Source organism: Lampris incognitus, chromosome 7 (assembly GCF_029633865.1).
Source record: "Lampris incognitus isolate fLamInc1 chromosome 7, fLamInc1.hap2, whole genome shotgun sequence".
Classification (NCBI taxonomy): Eukaryota; Metazoa; Chordata; class Actinopteri; order Lampriformes; family Lampridae; genus Lampris; species Lampris incognitus.
This window is the reverse complement of record NC_079217.1, coordinates 43,580,815-43,599,915: the sequence shown is the minus strand read 5'-3', so window position 1 is coordinate 43,599,915 and position 19,101 is coordinate 43,580,815. Positions and strand designations below refer to the sequence as shown.

Here is a 19,101-nt window from a genome sequence, read left to right as displayed (position 1 = left end):
TCGATTGATTTTTATAGCCATGTGCAAAACTAAAACCATATATTTGAACAGTTTTAACCTGTGTCATGACTGGCCTATGTGCCATTTGGTGTGTAGTTTCAATGTGCCGGTTTGTGCACACTGAGGCACAACTCAGTCGTGCCTTTCTGGCTGAACGTGATGAGAAGATCAGCGGTGACGCTGCTGCTGCTGCTGCTGCTGCTGCTGCTGCACATCAGCCCACAGGCACCAGACGAGCTGTGTCTGGCGTGCATTGCTGCTGTCTTCCACTAGAGGGCGTCAGATTTACTGGGGCGATGGAGGGAAGACTGACGGAGAATATAAATATAGTCTGTGAAGATGAAAACACACCCCAGTGGAGCTCCAGTTTGAAAAAAGAAACAGAAAGGTTGACTCTTCTTTGTTGACTTTGATTTGTGAAGTAGTACATCAAAAAAGACCACGTCCGACACATCTTAAAAGAGTAGCACAAACAGTTTATTCAAACATACAAAAATGAATGAATACATTCGACAGTTTATCAAAATATGCCAGAAAATATATGGAAATATTAAATTAGGAATTCTTGAATGCACACAACAAAAAGCTACACAACACCACAGAGGTGTAACCACGTTTACTGAAACGTAGCTCACAACAAGCCAGAATGCACTCAGCGTGAAAACGGTTCTGAAATACCATCCGATTTTATTCCCTGTGATCAAAAAGTGTGACGATTCTTTTCTTTTTAAAAACAAGAGGATTTCTGGGGTGTGGATATTGTGCAAAAATGCTTCTACTTTCTAAGCTGCTCTATGTCAGAAGTCTTTTTGTGTTTACTTATGTATTCTGTGCCAAACAGTAATTCCTAGCTGTGCCTGTCACGTCCTGCAGGTAATGTGTAGCTGGTAAATGCCATTACTGAGCCTCTGCACACAGCTGTGTCCACTATGTAATGAACAGAAAATGACTTGCATGACTTCAGGCTGAAGGACAAAGCACAGCATAAACACCTGAGCTCAAAACCAGCAAAACAAACTACTGTCAAAATAATGACCATTGTAATTTTGGGCTTATTTTAACTGTTGTAATCATAAAGTCTTCATAAAACCGTAGAAACAAGATCCAGTCTCCCGTTGCCGAGTTTTGTACCTAGGTTTAAACAGGATAAAGCATTCTCTGGACCGGAAAGGACTAATTATGTACATGCTAATAATTCTCATCATGCTTTTCTCCCCAGCAAACGCATAACATAATATAATCCTCGCTTTCTAAAAGCACACATCAAGCACTTGGAGCAAGGTATGTAGGCTTTGAATGTGAATTGCAGGAAAAAACAAAATGCATATGCTTATTAAAATCCTGTTAAAACTCTTTGGACATTTTGTTGAACAATTCAAGCTCTTGATATGTGTATCATTCATTTATTGCACCACAAAATAATATTGCATAGGAAGTAAGCTGTTCACCAGCCCCTCGTTGCCCAGCCACAATACTGTGTGTAAAAAAAGAAAACTATCCAAATGGCACCAGTGCAGGAGTAAGCACTTAACTTTGAAACCTCCAAATTGTTATAATCGAATAGTGAGAGGGTCCGAAGTACATGTCACAATCCATTTCCCAAAATGTGTCTGACTTTGCAGGCAGTTTTGTATGGGTCTTTGATTTGCCAGAAGGATCTTAGCCCTAAGGTCATTTTTAGATCCAGCGTGCTATGTAGAAAGATGACCTAAGCTCTGACAAGCTTTTTAGAGACTCAGGCCAGATAGAAAGAGTTGTGCTTCTTATTTTTTGGGCCTCCCACTAGACTTGCTTTGGGGTGTTTTCACCGAGGCGGTAATCGCTTGTGTTGTCAGTCTACCTAGCACTCCTGGCTCTCGCTGCAGGTGGAGGTGACCCCGGCCTTGGACAGGAAGAGCTTGCCGCTGGGGCAGACACACACCTCATAGAGACCCTGAGCATTTCCAGACAGCCCTCCTCCGCTCTGACGCAGGCTCGGCAGGCGCACCACCTCAGCGTCCAACACCAGCTGCAAAACAAACCACACCACCCGCGAACAAGGAATCTCTTTTTAATCAGCAAGTACAAATGGATTTATGGAAACTTGTCTCGGTGAGGAAGGCACATCGACGTTTTGCAAAATAATGGAGTAAAATCTTCACTTAGCATCAGCCCTCTTGCAGTAAGACTGCCAACACACAGACCGTGGGCTAATTCATATAGGTCTTCATTTCTACATTTCACAATCAACAGCTGTGTTCATTAACATTGAGACATACAATATTGCTGTTTCTGCAGTGTATTGTAAGGAATTTGTGCTCCGTAGCCAGAGATGAATGAAATTAATTTGATCCAACAACATTCCTCTGGCTGAAATACTACTGATTAGCAGTAGGTTTGAGCAATCAAATAGCTTTTTCTCTACCACCGTTGGTGATAAATATAGTATGATTTAATATTCCTGTTGACCCCTATAGCGAGAGATAAGAGTGAAAATATGTTGCCATATGAATGTACTGCATCCCAGGAGCATGAATTAGAAAGAAGTGAAAAGTAAGATATAAAGGTATATTTTAGCTTGGAACGATTATCAACTCTATAAAACCAGTTGTCTGAGTCTAAATAAAATAAGGAAGCCAGCCTTGTTTGGCTCACGGAGATTTGCACACCTTTTCATGTTGGTGTGTCATGAAGAAGTGAGGTTGCACAGACACACCTCCCATAGAGGGGATGTCAGTGTGCCACAGAAGTACCTACAACAGCCACTGTCCCCTCTCTCTGATGCTGCCTGCAACGCCGAGAGGTTCACATATTCTACGTGTTTGGCATAACTCACCCAGAGACTGAACCAACAAACTCTAACTGCTGGACCACATCTTGTAAAAATCTCAAACAGATGTTGTGTGTATCAAATGAGTACTTGTGTTATTGCAGTCCACAGACACGCGTCCCAGTACAGGATGTCAAGATGTAGCACAGAGCTCTTCATGTTCACTAATACTGACTAACTCCATTTAAGTTAACTGGACAAATGTCAAGTTTCAAATTATGTAGTTTTTTGTTGAAAGTGCAATAACTGAAAGAGCCTTTACAAGTACAGGCAATTTATATACATTATTCCAACAAAAGCAACAGGCGGTTTTGTATGAGCTGAGCTTGATGGCTGCTATCATTCCCAGTTTACCATCCACCTGTCCAAAAACAATGCATGTTGACTTCAAACTCTGAGGGACTCCAGGGGAAAACATCCTAAAATGATGCATGATTTTTAGGATACATGACTGTACTATATCCACTGTCAGATACAGCAAAACTGTTGTCAACCTACCCTAAACCTGCATCTGCCCCTGTGCAGCTGCTCACTGGTCACCAGTGGAAGCTATGGTGGTACTGGGCAGCTCCTGCTGCTGGTGGATGTTGTTGACTATGAGCATGTGTGCTCACATGCACATCACATTTTGGCTAAATGAAAGCAAGAGCAGATCAAAAGAGCTGCTATGAGAATGTGTGAATGGGGTTAGATTTACCAGTCCTTCACTAGACTTCAGTAGAACGTCCATGTTGGAGGCGACTTCAATGTTTCCAGCCAATGCTTTAACATGAACTCCCCGGGGTGCTTCCATACTGAGGGAACGGGTGGGGGACTCCAGCCTGAAACAAAACGTGGCACTATTATAAACCGACGCATCCTCTTTCTATTCCTCACTCTTTATTATTTTTTATAGTGAGCACACAAAATCATAGAAGCAGCTGCTCTTTCCATGAAACAGACCGACCAGCTGAATACAGGTCAATGTTAGTCTTTCTGTAGCTTTCACCAAGTAAATCTACTTCAGTCACTGAGGAGGAGATGCAGATGAGGGGGAAGAAACACTTTAAGTTTTTATTTTTTTTTTGCAATCGGTGTACTCTCTGCCACCACGTGAAGTGGCCGATGAACTACAGCAATTGGAACCAGTGTAACATATACTTTTCCTATGATTAAATAATTTTCTGGGCTCATCATTCATGTGTAATGACATGATCAATACATGATGGTTTCAGGGCTCACATCAGAAGAGGTTCAGACTTCAGCAGCGGCACCTCTACGGAGTGCTGGAACAGCGCTCCCTCAGGACCTGTGGACAACACAAATACACAAATAAACATAAAACAGACACGTTACTCTGCTGTATGCAGCTTAAATACTGACCTCCAGCATGGTTTCTTTTCTCTTCTCTATTACATTTAACTTAAACCAACTGTAACACATATGGGTACTACTTTACAATAAGGCAGACATTGTTAAAGGTCTATAAGTACTGACTAACCACTTCAGTAAGACTTAAAAACGTGTTTGTCTGTGCATTATACATCTTGTTATAATGTATTAATAAGAGGATTTTGTAGGTTCCCAGGTTGGGAGCCCACATTTTATCAGCATGAGAGTCTCCACAGAAATTCCATGTGACCGGCAACGCCTGCCAATTCACATTCTCAGAGGGTCGTGCACAAATAACACTACTATAAATGTTGTGCAATGCACAGACAAAAGTCAACTTTCACTATAGTGATGGAAACTACGTTACAAGTGTCTCGTCTTAAGGCTATGGTTAGCGTTAAGGCTTGGGTTAGTGTTAAGGCTAGGGTTAGTGTTAAGGCTACGGCTAGTCTTAAGGCTGGGGTTAGTCTTGAGGATCGGGTTAGTCTTAAGGCTAGCGTCTAGTCTTAATGTTAGGGTTAGTCTTAAGGTTAGGACTAGTCTTAAGGCTAGGGTTAGGCTGGTTCTGCTGGTGTAAAAAATGTGTTTACATTGGTCATGTGTGTAACCACTGAAGTGAAACAGGCCTTTATTTTCAATCAGTGAGATGAGAAAGACACAACGCTTATTTTTAAACTACAACTCCAACTCTTCAATTCATTCATTCATTCATTCATCCATCCATCCATCTATTAGCTGAATCGCTTCCTGCTCTCAGGGTCGCGGGGATGCTGGAGCCTATCCCAGCAGTCATTGGGCGGCAGGCGGGGAGACACCCTGGACAGGGCTGACACACACACAAACAGTCATACCTAGGGACAATTTAGTATGGCCAATTCACCTGACTTTTAAAAAAATTTTTTTTATTGGAAACCAGTGTTACATACATGTTAGACACAAAGAACAGATCAGTGTTTCACAACATTTCCCCCCTTTTTTTGGTGTGTTAGAACAGAGAACTACAATAACACCTTGTTCCAACCCCCCAACCATCCCAAATTCTTAAAGAAAACAGGGAAGAAAAAAAATTGCACATACAGAACTGAGTAAGTAAATAAGACACACACACACATACACACACACAGGGAGTTGATAAAATGAAATAAAATAAAGTAGGGAGGTCAGTGCAATAAAAAGGATCCTCGGGATGCCCACCTCAAGGAATGGATTCATTGATAATCAGTTGGGGTCCAGAGAGCTAAGAGAATTTACATATGAGATAATAGGCTGCCATTTTTTGTAGAACTTAGCAGTTGAGCCTCTTAAAGAATACTTCGACTTCTCTAATGGGAGAAATGACATTAAATCCTTTAACCAGGAGGTAGCGGAAGGTGGATTTGGGCTTTTCCACTGTAACAGAATGCGTCTATGGGCAATGAGTGAGGCAAAGGCAACAACATCAGAATTTTCCTTGGTAAGACTGGTTGGCATAGGGGGTACAATTCACCTGACTTACATGTCTTTGGACTGTGGGAGGAAACCGGAGCCCCCGGAGGAAACCCACGCAGACATGGGGAGAACATGCAAACTCCACACAGAGGATGACCCAGGATGATCCACCAAGGTTGGACTACCCAGGGCTCGAACCCAGGACCTTCTTGTTGTGAGGCGACTGCCCTAACCACTGTGCCACTGTGCCGCCCAACTCTTCAATTATACAAGCAAATGTACACCCATTTTATATGGTCAGGTAAGTCCCAGGTTGGGCCTTAAATTTCAGGTATTGGTTAGTGAGGCTGTTTGTCTATCTTCATCTCATCACAAGAGATTATCTATGAAGACTCTTCCCTCATGGGCTCCAAGTTTAGCAACCCACGAAGCTGTTTCATCAGTGTCTGGATACAACTTCTTAATTATTTATAGCCCACCAATAAATGAGTTATTAACCATTCATTAAGTAATGCAGTTAACCACTTATAAACCTTCTATAAAGTGTGCCTCATGGTCATGTGCTGGCCATATATGCTAAGTATATGCTAAGTGTGCTGAGCTGTTGGTCGTGGTGTGCAGCAGTAGCCAGTGGCATCAGGTTTGGCATCAGGTTTGAATAATTACATCTTGGGCTACCAGTCGGATGAGGCTTATCACACGAGTCCATACAATGAGCACCAGAATGTTAAGACCTTTTGAGAGAAAATTACAAATAATCTTATATGATTGACTATTCTTGTGACACAATCTGAACGGCCCTGCTATTCTAAGTGGTTTTGAGAATGATTTCTTGATCATTCTCTGAGAGGAGTGTACTGTTGTCTCTGTATGAAGTTTTTTTTGTTTATTTTTTTGAGAATGAGAGTGGCTGAGTTCAATCATCATTAGCATTAATTTAGACACGATAAAAATAGAGTGGAAGACAAAGGTGAGGCCCAGGAAAGAAAGGAAACTGGGGCGGGGCATTGATCCAGAGCAAGCAGCGGATGCATCTGTTTGTCTCCAGAGACAGAGAACTCAATTAACCTCTGACCTCTCTCTGGTCAGGCTCTGGTCTAGCCACAGTTTGGATGTTTACTTGGTAAACAGTTCTTTGGTAAAGGTGGCCATGGGGACCGTCACTGCTTGACGGTCACCATAGCTTGAAATGGGCCAGACATAATAAAGGATGGCTGTGCTGCAGCTGACGGGCTCTTCGGCACTAATTAGCTATCACAGTGTGAAGCTGCTGACACACCATCAACACACTGACTAGATGCTGAGAGACCCTGAAGGCAAGCATGACAGAATAGACCACTCAGGCATTGGGAGAGGATGCATCTGTTAGAATAAATGGTCTTCTGGATTACTTTTTTCAGGACTTGATCAAATTCTGTTGTTCGTGTAATGTGATAAATCTCCTTTAATTCTAATTTTGATAAATTCTCGGCATTCTCTCCCAGGGTTCTTTCATCAGAAGAACACATTCTTAATTTTCACTTTATGTTGATGTACACTTTTATGATATCCGTTTCTTCTTCTTTATTTTTTTAAACCCCCCCCCCTTTTTCTCCCCAATCACCCCACTCTTCCGAGCCGCCCAGGTCACTGCTCCACCGCCTCTGCCGATCTGGGGAGGGCCGCAGACTACCACATGCCTCCTCTGATACATGTGGAGTCACTGGCCGCTTCTTTTCACCTGACAGTGAGGAGTTTCACCTGGGGGACGTAGCGCGTGGGAGGATCATGCTATTCCCCCCCAGTTCCCCCTCCCCCCTGAACAGGCGCCCCGACTGACAAGAGGAGGACACGTACCCACATCCGGCTTCCCACCCGCAGACACGGCCAATTGTGTCTGTAGGGACACCCGACCAAGCTGGAGGTAGCACGGGGATTTGAACCGGCGATCCTCGTGTTGGTAGGCAACGGAATAGACCGCCACGCTACCTGGACACCGTGATATCCATTTCTACCCTTATTTGTGAATGTCTGTAAAGTATATGAAGATGAAATGTCACTGTTTTATCTTCTACTAAAGGCCGTCAGCACAAATTTATAACAGGTTGCAGCATATATGTATATAGCAGTTGCAGACATAGATATAAGCACCTATTTTGTAACTATAAATAAATCATGCCAATAGACAAATACGCCCCCCCTCCCCCACTGGACCGTTAGCAATCACGTGTGTTTGAATTGTTGAACGTCACACCTCTCCTTCCCCATTGGACGTTGTGCGCGTGATGTGCATGACGTGGCAGCAAATGGTACGTTCTTTCCCGAGCAGCTTTATTGACAGCTGATCATTGCTTACGGCAGGAAACAGGCTTGTACTGTCTCATAAACAATTTACTTGACTCACTGGATTATTTTGCCCCTTATTTGTTGAGCACTTTCCCTAGCGTTGAGTGTTTCTTTAAACAGTTATTTTCGCTCTTCATCTTGTTGGAACACTTTTGAAACCGAGATGGACCAAGTACATTTCGGCTACTCGACCAAGAACATACCAGCACCGACGCAGAGAGACTACCCCACGTGTCTTATTTCAAAACCCGAGACGTTCATAAGAGCGGTAAGATGGAGAGCTTTTCTCTTTCTAAATCCGGACGACAAACCAATTGACAAGCAAAATTATGGATTCAAATCTACAAACTCCCCGCCGTCCATCCCCGAATTGAAACTCTTTGAAGATGGCATGCTCGAAATGATTAAAAACATCACATTTAAACCACCAGTTAGAACATAACAGAAGAAATTGCACAATGACTCAGAAAAGATAATGCTTCTCATTGCAGCCAACAAACCCACTAACTTTTACAAACTAAAACCCGAGCAATATGGCGACCTACTAGAAAATAACGTCACAAAATCATACAAGAGGGCCGCAGAGATCGCCGAAAGAGAGGTAACAATGAAAGACAAAAAAAGAAATCACCTCGGACCTAAAATTAGACAACCGCATTGATGTCACTGCCCGGAACCAAGCCTTTATCACCCTGAAGGACCACAGACCCAACTTTCTAAACAAGCCAACATGTAGACTGATCAACCCCTCCAAACCGGAAAGATAAGTTAAAAAAAAAATCATCGAAAACATGAACAATCAAATATTGAAAAAAGTCCCCGTAAACCAATGGAAAAACACGGACCAAGTATTAGAATGGTTTAAGAACATAGTACATGATGATGCTGGTCGCGTGGCTTGGGTTCTGGACTGCTCCGTTGGCACGTGGACACTGCTTGGCATCCTGTGCATCATGTTCTTCATAAATTTTATGTCCATTATAATTCTGTTATCCTCTTTCAATGTTGTGTTATGTAAATTGCGTGAACACAACATCTATTGCACGCTGTCCGTCTTGGGAGAGAGATCCCTCCTCTGTTGCTCTCCCTGAGGTTTCTTCCTATTTTTACTCCCTGTTAAAGGGGTTTTTTAGGGAGTTTTTCCTTATCCGATGAGAGGGTCTAAGGACAGGATGTTGTGTTACTGTTAAGCCCACTGAGGCAAATTTGTAATTTGTGATATTGGGCTATACAAATAAAATTGATTTGATTTGATTTGATTTGACAAGAAGAACTGCAAATTTATATGTTTTGATATCTGCGAGTTCTACCCCTCAATAAGCAAAGAGTTACTATCCAAAGCCATTGATTTTGCCGCCAAACACACAGTCTCTGTCTTGCTCGAAAGAATCACCTTTGTACCACAATGGAAAGCCATGGCAGAAAAAAGGTAATAGCAAATTTGACGTAACCATGGGCAGCTTCGACGGGGTAGAAACGTGTGAACGAGTTGGAATGTATTTGTTGTCTCAGCTACAGGACCTGGACATCAATGTTGGACTCTATAGGGATGATGGGCTAGCAATTTGTAGCAAAACACCAAGAGAGGTCGAGCAAATTAAGAAAATAATCTGCACAATATTCTCAAACAATGGGCTAAAAATCACAATTGAAGCAAACAAAAAACAAATTGACCTTCTGGACATCTCAGTGGACCTTAGTAACGGCACATGCAAGGCACAAATATGGCACAAATCAACAAACGTAGCAGAAAACGAAACATCACCTGGTACAACCCCCACCCTACATTGATACCGTGGCCGCAAACATCGGTAAGCAGTTTTTATAACTTTTGGATAAGTGCTTTACCCCGGACCATCAACTGAGGAAGACATTCAAGAGGAACACCATCAAAATTAGTTACAGCTGCATGCCTAACATTCAACAAATCATATCGTCCCACAGCAAAAGAATCATGACAAAAATCAATGACACCTTCATCACAATCGGACTCGCCCAACTGCAACTGCCGTGTGAACGACTCGTGCCCCCTCGAGGGAAAATGCCAGACGAAGGAAGGGAGTTATCTACCAAGCTACGGTGACGAGAAATGACAACGGCAAAATAGAGACATGCCTCTGTCTAACAGAGGGAACATTCAAAAAAAGAGACATGTGTAGCTTCAGAAACAACCGTTTAAAGAATGTAACATCTTTAAGCCGTTATATTTGGTCATTGGCGGACGGAAACATTAATTATTCTACCACCTGGAAAATCCCCTCAAAGAATAAAGCATATTCAACCAGTAGTAAAATGTGCGATCTATGTCTAACTGAAAAATATTTTAGCATTTGCAAACCACAAATGTCCACACTGACTAACAGGAATGAATTGGCCAGCAGTTGCAGTCATAGATATAAGCATTTATTTTGTAATTATAAATAAACCATGACAATAGACAAATACCAACACCCCCACCCCCCCCAATTGGACCGTTAGCGATCACGTGTTTTTGAATTTTTGAATGTCGCACCTCCGTTAGCGATCACACGTTTTCGAATTTTTGTATGTTACTACTCCCTTCAGAGGACAGCACAAACAGGCTCTAACAGGTACTATTTAATGAAGATGCCAGTTGGGGACCTGTGAGGCGTCTGTTTCTCAAACTAGAGACTCTAATGTACTTATCTTCTTGCTCAGTTGTGCAACGCGGCCTCCCACTTCTTTTTCTACTCTGGTTAGAGCCTGTTTGTGCTGTCCTCTGAAGGGAGTAGTACACACCGGTGTAGGAAATCTTCAATTTCTTAGCAATTTCTCGCATGGAATAGCCTTCATTTCTAAGAACAAGAATAGACTGTCGAGTTTCAGATGAAAGTTCTCTTTTTCTGGCCATTTTGAGCGTTTAATTGACCCCACAAATGTGATGCTCCAGAAACTCAATCTGCTCAAAGAAGTGCCCATCCAACCAATCCAACTTGTGGGAGCTGCTTCTGGAAGCGTGGGGTGCAATTTCTCCAGATTACCTCAACAAATTAACAGCTAGAATGCCAAAGGTCTGCAATGCTGTAATTGCTGCAAATGGAGGATTCTTTGACGAAAGCAAAGTTTGATGTAAAAAAAATCTTATTTCAAATACAAATCATTATTTCTAACCTTGTCAATGTCTTGACTCTATTTTCTATTCATTTCACAACATATGGTGGTGAATAAGTGTGACTTTTCATGGAAAACACAAAATTGTTTGGGTGATCCCAAACTTTTGAACGGTAGTGTATATATATATATGTATATATATGTATATATATGTATATATATGTATATGTATGTATATGTATCTATATATCGGAAATGTACACATAAAATTGTTAAAATAGTTAAAAGAAACACTCAACGGTAGGGCAAGTGCTCAACAAATGAGCAAAATAATCCATTAAGTCAAGTAAATTCTTTATAGAATTTAAAGAACTTACTCGACTCGTTGGTATATATATATAGATGTTGGTCTCTTCACATCTGATGATTTTCCTTATTTCAGATCTTCAAAAACAATCAATTTCTTGCCAGATTTTTCAAGGAGAGCAATGGGTTAAGGATGTTTGGAGGTGCCTATAACATTTTCATACCTGTGACACGAAGTTTGTCTGGTCCAATCTCAGCCTGTTCACTATCTGCGGTAAACAGCATCTTGTCATTGTTGGAATTAATGACCAGATTCTGAAAAAGTCCCTGTGCCTCCTTTGGACCTGCAATGACAGCAATGGAACTTACTGAATAAAAAAGTCAAATCAAGTCAAGTCAAATTTTATTTGCATAGCCCTACATCACAATTCAGTCCCAGAAGACATTACAATCACATTAAATTCAGTACAATATATGACAGGTTTAAAAGAAGAAATAGACTAAGAATTAAAAAGGCTCTTGTACCGAGAAAACTGTATTGGGCAATGTCCACACTATTCCAGATATACTGAAAAATGCTGGGATAGGCTCCAGCATCCCCGCGACCCTAAGAGCAGGATAAGCAGTTTGGATGGATGTTAAACGTCGAAAACAGTTTGAGAGTTTTCTGTCCACACTAGCCCCTTCAGATTGTTTTTGAAAAGTTTTTCGTTCACATTGAAATGCAAATACAATAAAAAAAATTGCTCGTCTCCTCTGGGAATGTGGCGGCCAGCTGCCATGACAACCGTACATCGGCGTTTTCAAAAAGCTCAGTTTTCCTCGTTCACACTACAACACAAGACCAGATTTTTCAAACATATCCACTTGGGAGAGTGTTTGCAAACAGATGTTTTCAGTGGACAAAAATGTTGGCTTAATGTGGATGGAAGGCAACAACAGTGAAGCAATGGTAACAAATAGTGATAAAACAGTGAAAAAAATAGGCCTTAAAACGTATCCATGTTGTGGCCATGTGACAGTCACCAGACACCAATGAAAGCTCACGACACACCAAGGACAAAAAATAAAAGAGCTCCACGCCCGTCCAGCTGCTCATGTGGTGATGTAGTAGAAGAGGTGCGAAGGTGAACAGGCACCTGGACATGCATGCAGGCAAACGACTGAACAGACAAGCAAATGGACAAACAGATGAATGACTGTTAGATGGATCGATGCCACCTACATGTAAACACACAGACATAACTAGTACAAGTCTGTTGGTTGGTAATAATTTGGGAAGACAGTCAAAAGTATACTACTGATGGGTCTTTCCCCAAAAAGTATTTCTTGCATCTGGGTAGCGCGGCAGTCTATGCCGTTGCCTACCAACACGGGGATCGCCAGTTCGAATCCCCATGTTACCTCCGGCTTGGTCGGGCATCCCTACAGACACAATTAGCTGTGTCTGCGGGTGGGAACGCAATGTGGGTATGTGTCCTGGTCGCTGCATTAGCGCCTCCTCTGGTCGGTCGGGGCACCCATTCTGGGGGGGGGGGGACTGGGGGTGAATAGCGTGATCTGCCCAGGTGCTACATCCCCCTGGCGAAACTCCTCACTGTCAGGTGAAAAGAAGCGGCTGGTGACTCTACATGTATCGGAGGAGACGTGGAAGTCTGCAGCCCTCCCCGGATTGGCAGAGGTGGTGGAGCAGCAACCAGGATGGATTCAGAAGAGTGGGGTAATTGGCCAAGTACAATTGGAAGTAAAAGGGGGGGGGGTATTTCTTAAAGTTCCTAAAGCATCTGTGCTGCCTCCACCAGACTATGCAACAGTTTCATTCCTCAGGCTGTGAGGTTCCTCAACAGCCTGAACCTCTTTTAAACCTCCCGTAAAATGACTTTCTGACCGCCTTACTCACTGTCCGTGTCAGGTGTGCTTGTGATGTTTGGGTCTGTGAAGTAATTCTTGTTTTTAATGCACCTTTTTGTTTTAATATTTATTGTGTGTTATTTGTTTTTATGTGGCATTGAGGTCCTTGTGAAATGTAATTTCGTTCCCTTGTATGTATGAGACATGCATATAAGGCAATGACAAATAAAATCAGTCTAAGTCTAAACCCCGTGGGACATGTCTAAATGACATTACTGGTACCCTCCTACATCAGACGAATACTCTGACAATGAACAAGTGCTGTCTTTCTGTGTGCATGTGTCTCCTCTGCCAGCATCTTACCCACAGAGAAGCTTCCTTTGACATCACCCGTTTCATTGCGGGCATTGATGGACACCATTTCAGAAGAGCCCACTAGGAGAGGAAAGTCCTGAAACAACAAGTTAGTGGTTACTGTATGGTAATCCAGTGCAAAGTGCACAGGAATATGGATGAGAAAATAGAAAAGTATTCTTAATATCCGTCACAAAAAAATAACAACACTATTTTGCTCAAACGTTCGACACAATCTAAAAACACATTACTTATATGGTTTGCACAGCTAAACAATAGTGGACAAATCATGACTCAAGCTAGGCCTACAACAGTTTGATAAACATGATATAAACATGCATAATAAAGGCAGAATTTTATAGGTGCTACAGAAAATCACTGTTGTGATGGAAATTCTTACTAGTCTTCCCAGTGAGGCTTAACCAGTCACTGTTTATATGTAATTGCTGAAAAAAAAAACTATATTGTAGGTCTATACTTGGCGACTCAACAATTCCCAAATCTCTTCAAACCATAGCGTTCATTAGTAAACCTGGTGGCTCATAAATAAGAAATACATTGTTTTTTAATGACGCCCATAAAGAAAGAAATGCTGCAACGAGCAAGAAAAACCCATAACATGTAAACAACTGCAGCAAAGTGTTCCCATCTGCTGCGAGCAGACGCACTATAAACTACTTTCCACTACAAATATCCAGAAGGTTAATAGGGAGCTCACTGCAGCACTACGCATACCGTGAGGGACTGCCAAATCACTTTTCATTCAGACACATTTTTCTTCTACTCCAAGAAAGTACATTCAAAAATATTCCATTCTGAGACAAAAGTTTTTCAAAACTGTCTCAGTGTCTGCAGTTAACAGGAAAGGTAGTTTGCAGGGATTCAACAAACTATCGACTTTAAATGTGGATGAACAGCGAGCTGAAATGAAGTACTGGCTACCACAATGCTTCATTCAGCATGTGTGTGCTGACTGGGAAGAGGACGGTGGAGGGAGCACAAATTAGACGAAGGGGACAGAGGAGGGGGAGGAGGTAGAATTACAGAATGAGGAAAAATAAATTGTGTGGTATCTTACTTGTCTGGAGTGGATCTCTTGGGCGTAAAGAGGAAAAAGGAACTCAGACTCGCCCTCGTCCAGTTTAACCCCATCTGAGTTTACTTGAAGTAGTCCCATTCCTTCCTGCAGTAAGCAGCAAGCGGGAGATCCATTTAGCCCTGATACCGGTTTAGAAATAGACATGCTTACCAGTATAGCATGTAACATGAAACCAGTAGTGATCTTAAAACAAAGCTTAAGGTATTTAGACAGAAATCCCCTGAACAGCTTTTTCTCTGAGGCTATGATCCAGAGTATGGAAATGTAAGGAGGTCAGTGATTCTGATTTCATCAGCTCGCATGGCTACAGAGTTGTTCAGAGTGCCAAAGGACATCAGAATCAGATTTATTGCCAAGTACAAGAAAATACAAGGAATTTGTCTTGGTATGTTGGTGCAAGAGGAAAAAATTAACAGTTAATAGTAAAAGTTAAAGTTAAAAAGATTAATAAATAAAACACATATATAAGATATAATAAAATATAAAATTAAAGTACGATGCAATAATCAGGAATCAGGGACACTTTATTTGCTATTTCACTTGATGCACTTGCACACATGAAATGAAACGAAATGCCGTTTCCCTCAGCCCACAGCAGTACAACACAAAGAAAATAAACACATCCAAAAACTACAAGAACTACAAGAACACACATATCCAAACTAACACATATCAAAACTAAAAAAACAAAAAACAAATCACTGTCCAAGGGAACGAACGCCAGCCAGGATGACTGTCGGAACCACCAGTCTGCATGGGCTAGTAGTTAGCTTAGCCCGCCCCGCTTCCATGTCCAGTCAGACTGCAATAAGGTGCAATAAACACTGGTTCAGAGTTGAACATGAGACCATGTGGCAGCCCCTGATGCCCGGCACTGGGTGGCAGGAGTGGTATTTGTAAAAAGTTAAATTAGAAGTTATTTACAGAGTAAATTATTTACAGGGTGGTGCACGTTTTATGCAGGGTTTCCATGTACAGAGAGCACAGTAGGGAAGGTAAAAGGGGGTGGGCGGGCAGCAATGTCAGGATCTGTGGATGTCTGGGGTCTTTTTCAAAAGGCCTACTGCTGTAGGGAAGAAGCTGTTCTTGTGGCATGAGGTTCTGGTTTTTATAGACCTTAGCCCAGGGATGGGCAACATGATCCAGAAAGGGCGGGTGCAGGTCTTTGTTCCAGCCAAGCAGTTACACACCCAAGTCTACAAATAAAAGTCCTTAGCAAAGACTATTGGTTGACTAATAGAATCAGAACGCTAGCCTCTTGCCAGAGTGGAGTGATTTGAAGAGACCATGGTCTGGGTGGGAAGGATCAGCCATGAAGTTTCCTGCTCGCCTCAGTGTCCTGGAGGCATACAGGTCTTGGAGTGATGGCAGTTTGCAGCCAATCACCCTCTCCGCAGAGCAAATCATATGCTGCAGTCTTCCCTTGTCATTAGTGGCAACAGCGTACCAGATAGTGATGGAGGAGGTGAGGATGGACTCAGTGATGGCAGTGTAAAAGTGCACCATCATTGGCTTTGGCAGATTGAACTTTTTCAGCTGCCACGGGAAGTACATCCTCTGCTGTGCCTTCTTGGTGAGGGAGCAGATGTTCAGCTCCCACTTGAGGTTCTGAGTGATAATGGTGCCCAGGAAGCTAAAGGATTCCAGTGTCGACTGGGGAGCCACACAGGGTGATTGGGGCGGGTGGGGCCGGTTACTTTCTGAAGTCCACAACCTTTTCAACTTTCTTTAGAGCGTTCAGCTCCAAGTTGTTTTGGCCGCACCAGGGGCCTCATTCATCAATCATTCGTAGGTACAAATTTGTTCCTACACTATTTAGCTCTGAGGTTTGTCTGAGAGGTCAGTGTAGAACCTGGTAACCCCTGAATTTAGACACCAGTTGGTTAACACTGATGTCTCTGCAAGCCTGGGTGAATGTGCATTGTAAGAGGTAGGCAACAGATGTTAGGGGGGAGGAATTACAAAAAAAAAAAACCCCATCGGGCCTTGCCACTGACTGTCAGACAATTTTGAGAGCTAAAAAAAGCCATGGGTGTGTAGGAACAAATTTGTGCTAAGGAACATTTGATGAATGAGGCCCCGGACACTAGATGGTCAATTTCCCACCTGTAGGTGGCCTCATCCCTACCAGAGATGATCCCAATAAGGGGCAATAAGGTCGTCAGCAAACTTCAGGAGCTAGACTGACTGATTACTGAAGGTGAGGCTATTTGTATACAGAGAGCAGAGTAGAAGGGAACGAACACAGCCTTGAGGGGTACTGGTGCTTCACGTGCTGCTTCCTGTCAAATAGATAGTCGGCGATCCACCTGCAGGTGCTGACAGGTACGTGCAGCTGGGAGAGCTTGTCCTGCAGCAGATACAGGAGAATGGTGCTGAAATCAACAAATAGGATCCTGGCGTAGGTTTTTGCATAGTCGAGGTGCTGGAGGATGAAGTGGAGCGCCATGTTTACTGCATCGTCCACAGACATGTTGGCTCTGTAGGCAAACTACAGGGAGTCCAAGTGTGGGTCAGTGATAGTTTTAAGGTGGGACAGAACAAGAAGTTCAAAAGACTTCATTACCACAGAGGTCAGGGCGACGGGTCTGTAGTCATTGAGTCCTGTTTTGGGATGGGGATGATGGTGCACTTTCAGATTTCGTTGTACTTGTACAATGACAAATAAAAGTTCTACTATTCTATTCTATTCTATTCTATGGTGGAGGTCTTGAAGCAGGCTGGTTTAAGGCATGTCTCCAGTGAGGTGTTAAAATGTCTGTGAACACCGGAGACATCTGTTCAGCACAGTGCTTCAGAGGGTGGAGGGAGAGACAGAGAGACAAAGACTAGTCCAGCAGCTTTGCAGGGTTCTGTGTCTTGAACAGCCTGTTAACACCCCTCTCCAGGATGGAGAGAGTTGTCCTTGTTGTAGGGGAGGAAGGGGCCTCCAAGATGGGCAACTCTGGAGAGGCCCGGGTCCCCTGCTGAGTAAGGGGAAGAGGAGCAGGTGGATGGTGGAGTCATGGGGGATGGTGAAAGAACTGTCCCATTGCATTATAGAGGTTCTGGTGCTTGGAGTAAACTCACAATAAACAAGCCTGATTCAGCAGGTTGTTTTTAATCCCAGTGCTGGATTTGCACAGCAGTAGTTATGCATGCATATGCATATGTGTGTGTAGGTGTATGCTTATGTGTTCAAGTTCAAGTCCTTTATTTGTCACATGCACAGAAATACAAAGTAAAACATGCAGTGAAATGAAGTGAAGAGGGGTACTCCGTCTGTCATTATGTGAAAAGACATGGACCTAGATAAAAGACAAAAGATCAGTGCATTTTTTCCCTATTTTTTTAAGTCAAAATAAACAATAAATAAAATGTGTGTGCATTATTTGCCATTTTTCATGCATCTCTATACATCCACAATTAAAATCTGGACCTCAGACAAGGAATCGATAACAGTGTTATAAAAAACACTGTGTTGACAGCCAAACATCAGTAGATAGTATATATTATTTATTGATTTTATTTTATTACTTTATTGATCCCTGTGGGGAAATTCTTCCTCTGCATTTAAGCCACCCTAGCTGTGTAGCTAGGAGCAGTGGGCAGCTGTTGTGCAGCGCCTGGGGACCAACTCCAGTTCATCTTGCCATGCCTCGATCAGGGGCATGTTAGGGTCGGTCAGGGGCATGTTAGGGTTAATACTGTAAGGGTATTAACCCTAACAGCAGTATAGTACCAGGCAACAGACAAAATATTGGGTAGAGATAAATAAAATTCTTTGTTGTGCCAGACTTAGTGTTAAATACTGTCTTGATGTCTGCTCAAGCCTCTGGACGTTGACTTACGTAGTTGGAAACATAATGTAGTTGGGAAATAGTTGGGAGTATAATGATATCAATATCTATGGGATGCTTTAAAGATCAACTAAGCCCAACACCACTTTTGTGAGTTTGCTACCATCTCAAGGTGAAAAACCATCTATAGTTGCTGAGCTGATTTTGGGACACACCCCTCTGTCCCAAATGCATGCTACATACTAAGGCTAATGCTAACTGTTTTGAGTGTGTGATGTGGTCACACTGGAAAACTGACAAAATTAAGTATACTCCAAAATGCCATCCATTTGTAACCCAGGTCAAGATAACCCAGGTTCAAATAACCTACATATAATTACAGTTGAATCATAATAAATAATTAATTATCAATCATTTTGCAAATAAATAGTAAACCGTAGATAAGTAATTCATGGTACCAATAAATTCATATTCATATTGTTGGTTCAGATTGCTATTTCTTGAACGCAGCGCGTGCAGTGCTGATTAGCCAATCAGCTGCCTTGCTCGAGAGGGAGGACGTCCCAGAACCAGCTAGGTTTCAGAACGCCAGGCAAACGCTTGAGAGAAGCCACTGGAACGAGAGATAAAAGATTCTGCTTTGAAATAGCAGTGAGCTACAGTTGTTTCTTTCGTTATCCAAGTTGAGTATTTTGTTGGTCTGGTCA

General features: G+C 42.5%; 1 protein-coding gene across 2 annotated transcripts in view; it reads right to left on the bottom strand.

Moving 5' to 3' along the window:
- Nucleotides 1-455: 455 nt before the first annotated feature.
- The window catches only part of sgcg (sarcoglycan, gamma), a 33,396-nt gene continuing 14,750 nt past the window's right edge, over nucleotides 456-19,101 (bottom strand). For both annotated transcript variants that reach the window (XM_056283481.1, XM_056283482.1), the window contains exons 3-8: nucleotides 14,595-14,699; nucleotides 13,526-13,613; nucleotides 11,536-11,655; nucleotides 4,031-4,097; nucleotides 3,507-3,630; nucleotides 456-2,008 (exon numbers count right to left, since the gene is read on the bottom strand). In XM_056283481.1, coding sequence (XP_056139456.1) covers nucleotides 1,841-2,008; nucleotides 3,507-3,630; nucleotides 4,031-4,097; nucleotides 11,536-11,655; nucleotides 13,526-13,613; nucleotides 14,595-14,699 — 672 coding nt within the window. In that variant the 3' untranslated portion in view covers nucleotides 456-1,840. The remainder of the gene's footprint in view (nucleotides 2,009-3,506; nucleotides 3,631-4,030; nucleotides 4,098-11,535; nucleotides 11,656-13,525; nucleotides 13,614-14,594; nucleotides 14,700-19,101) is intronic.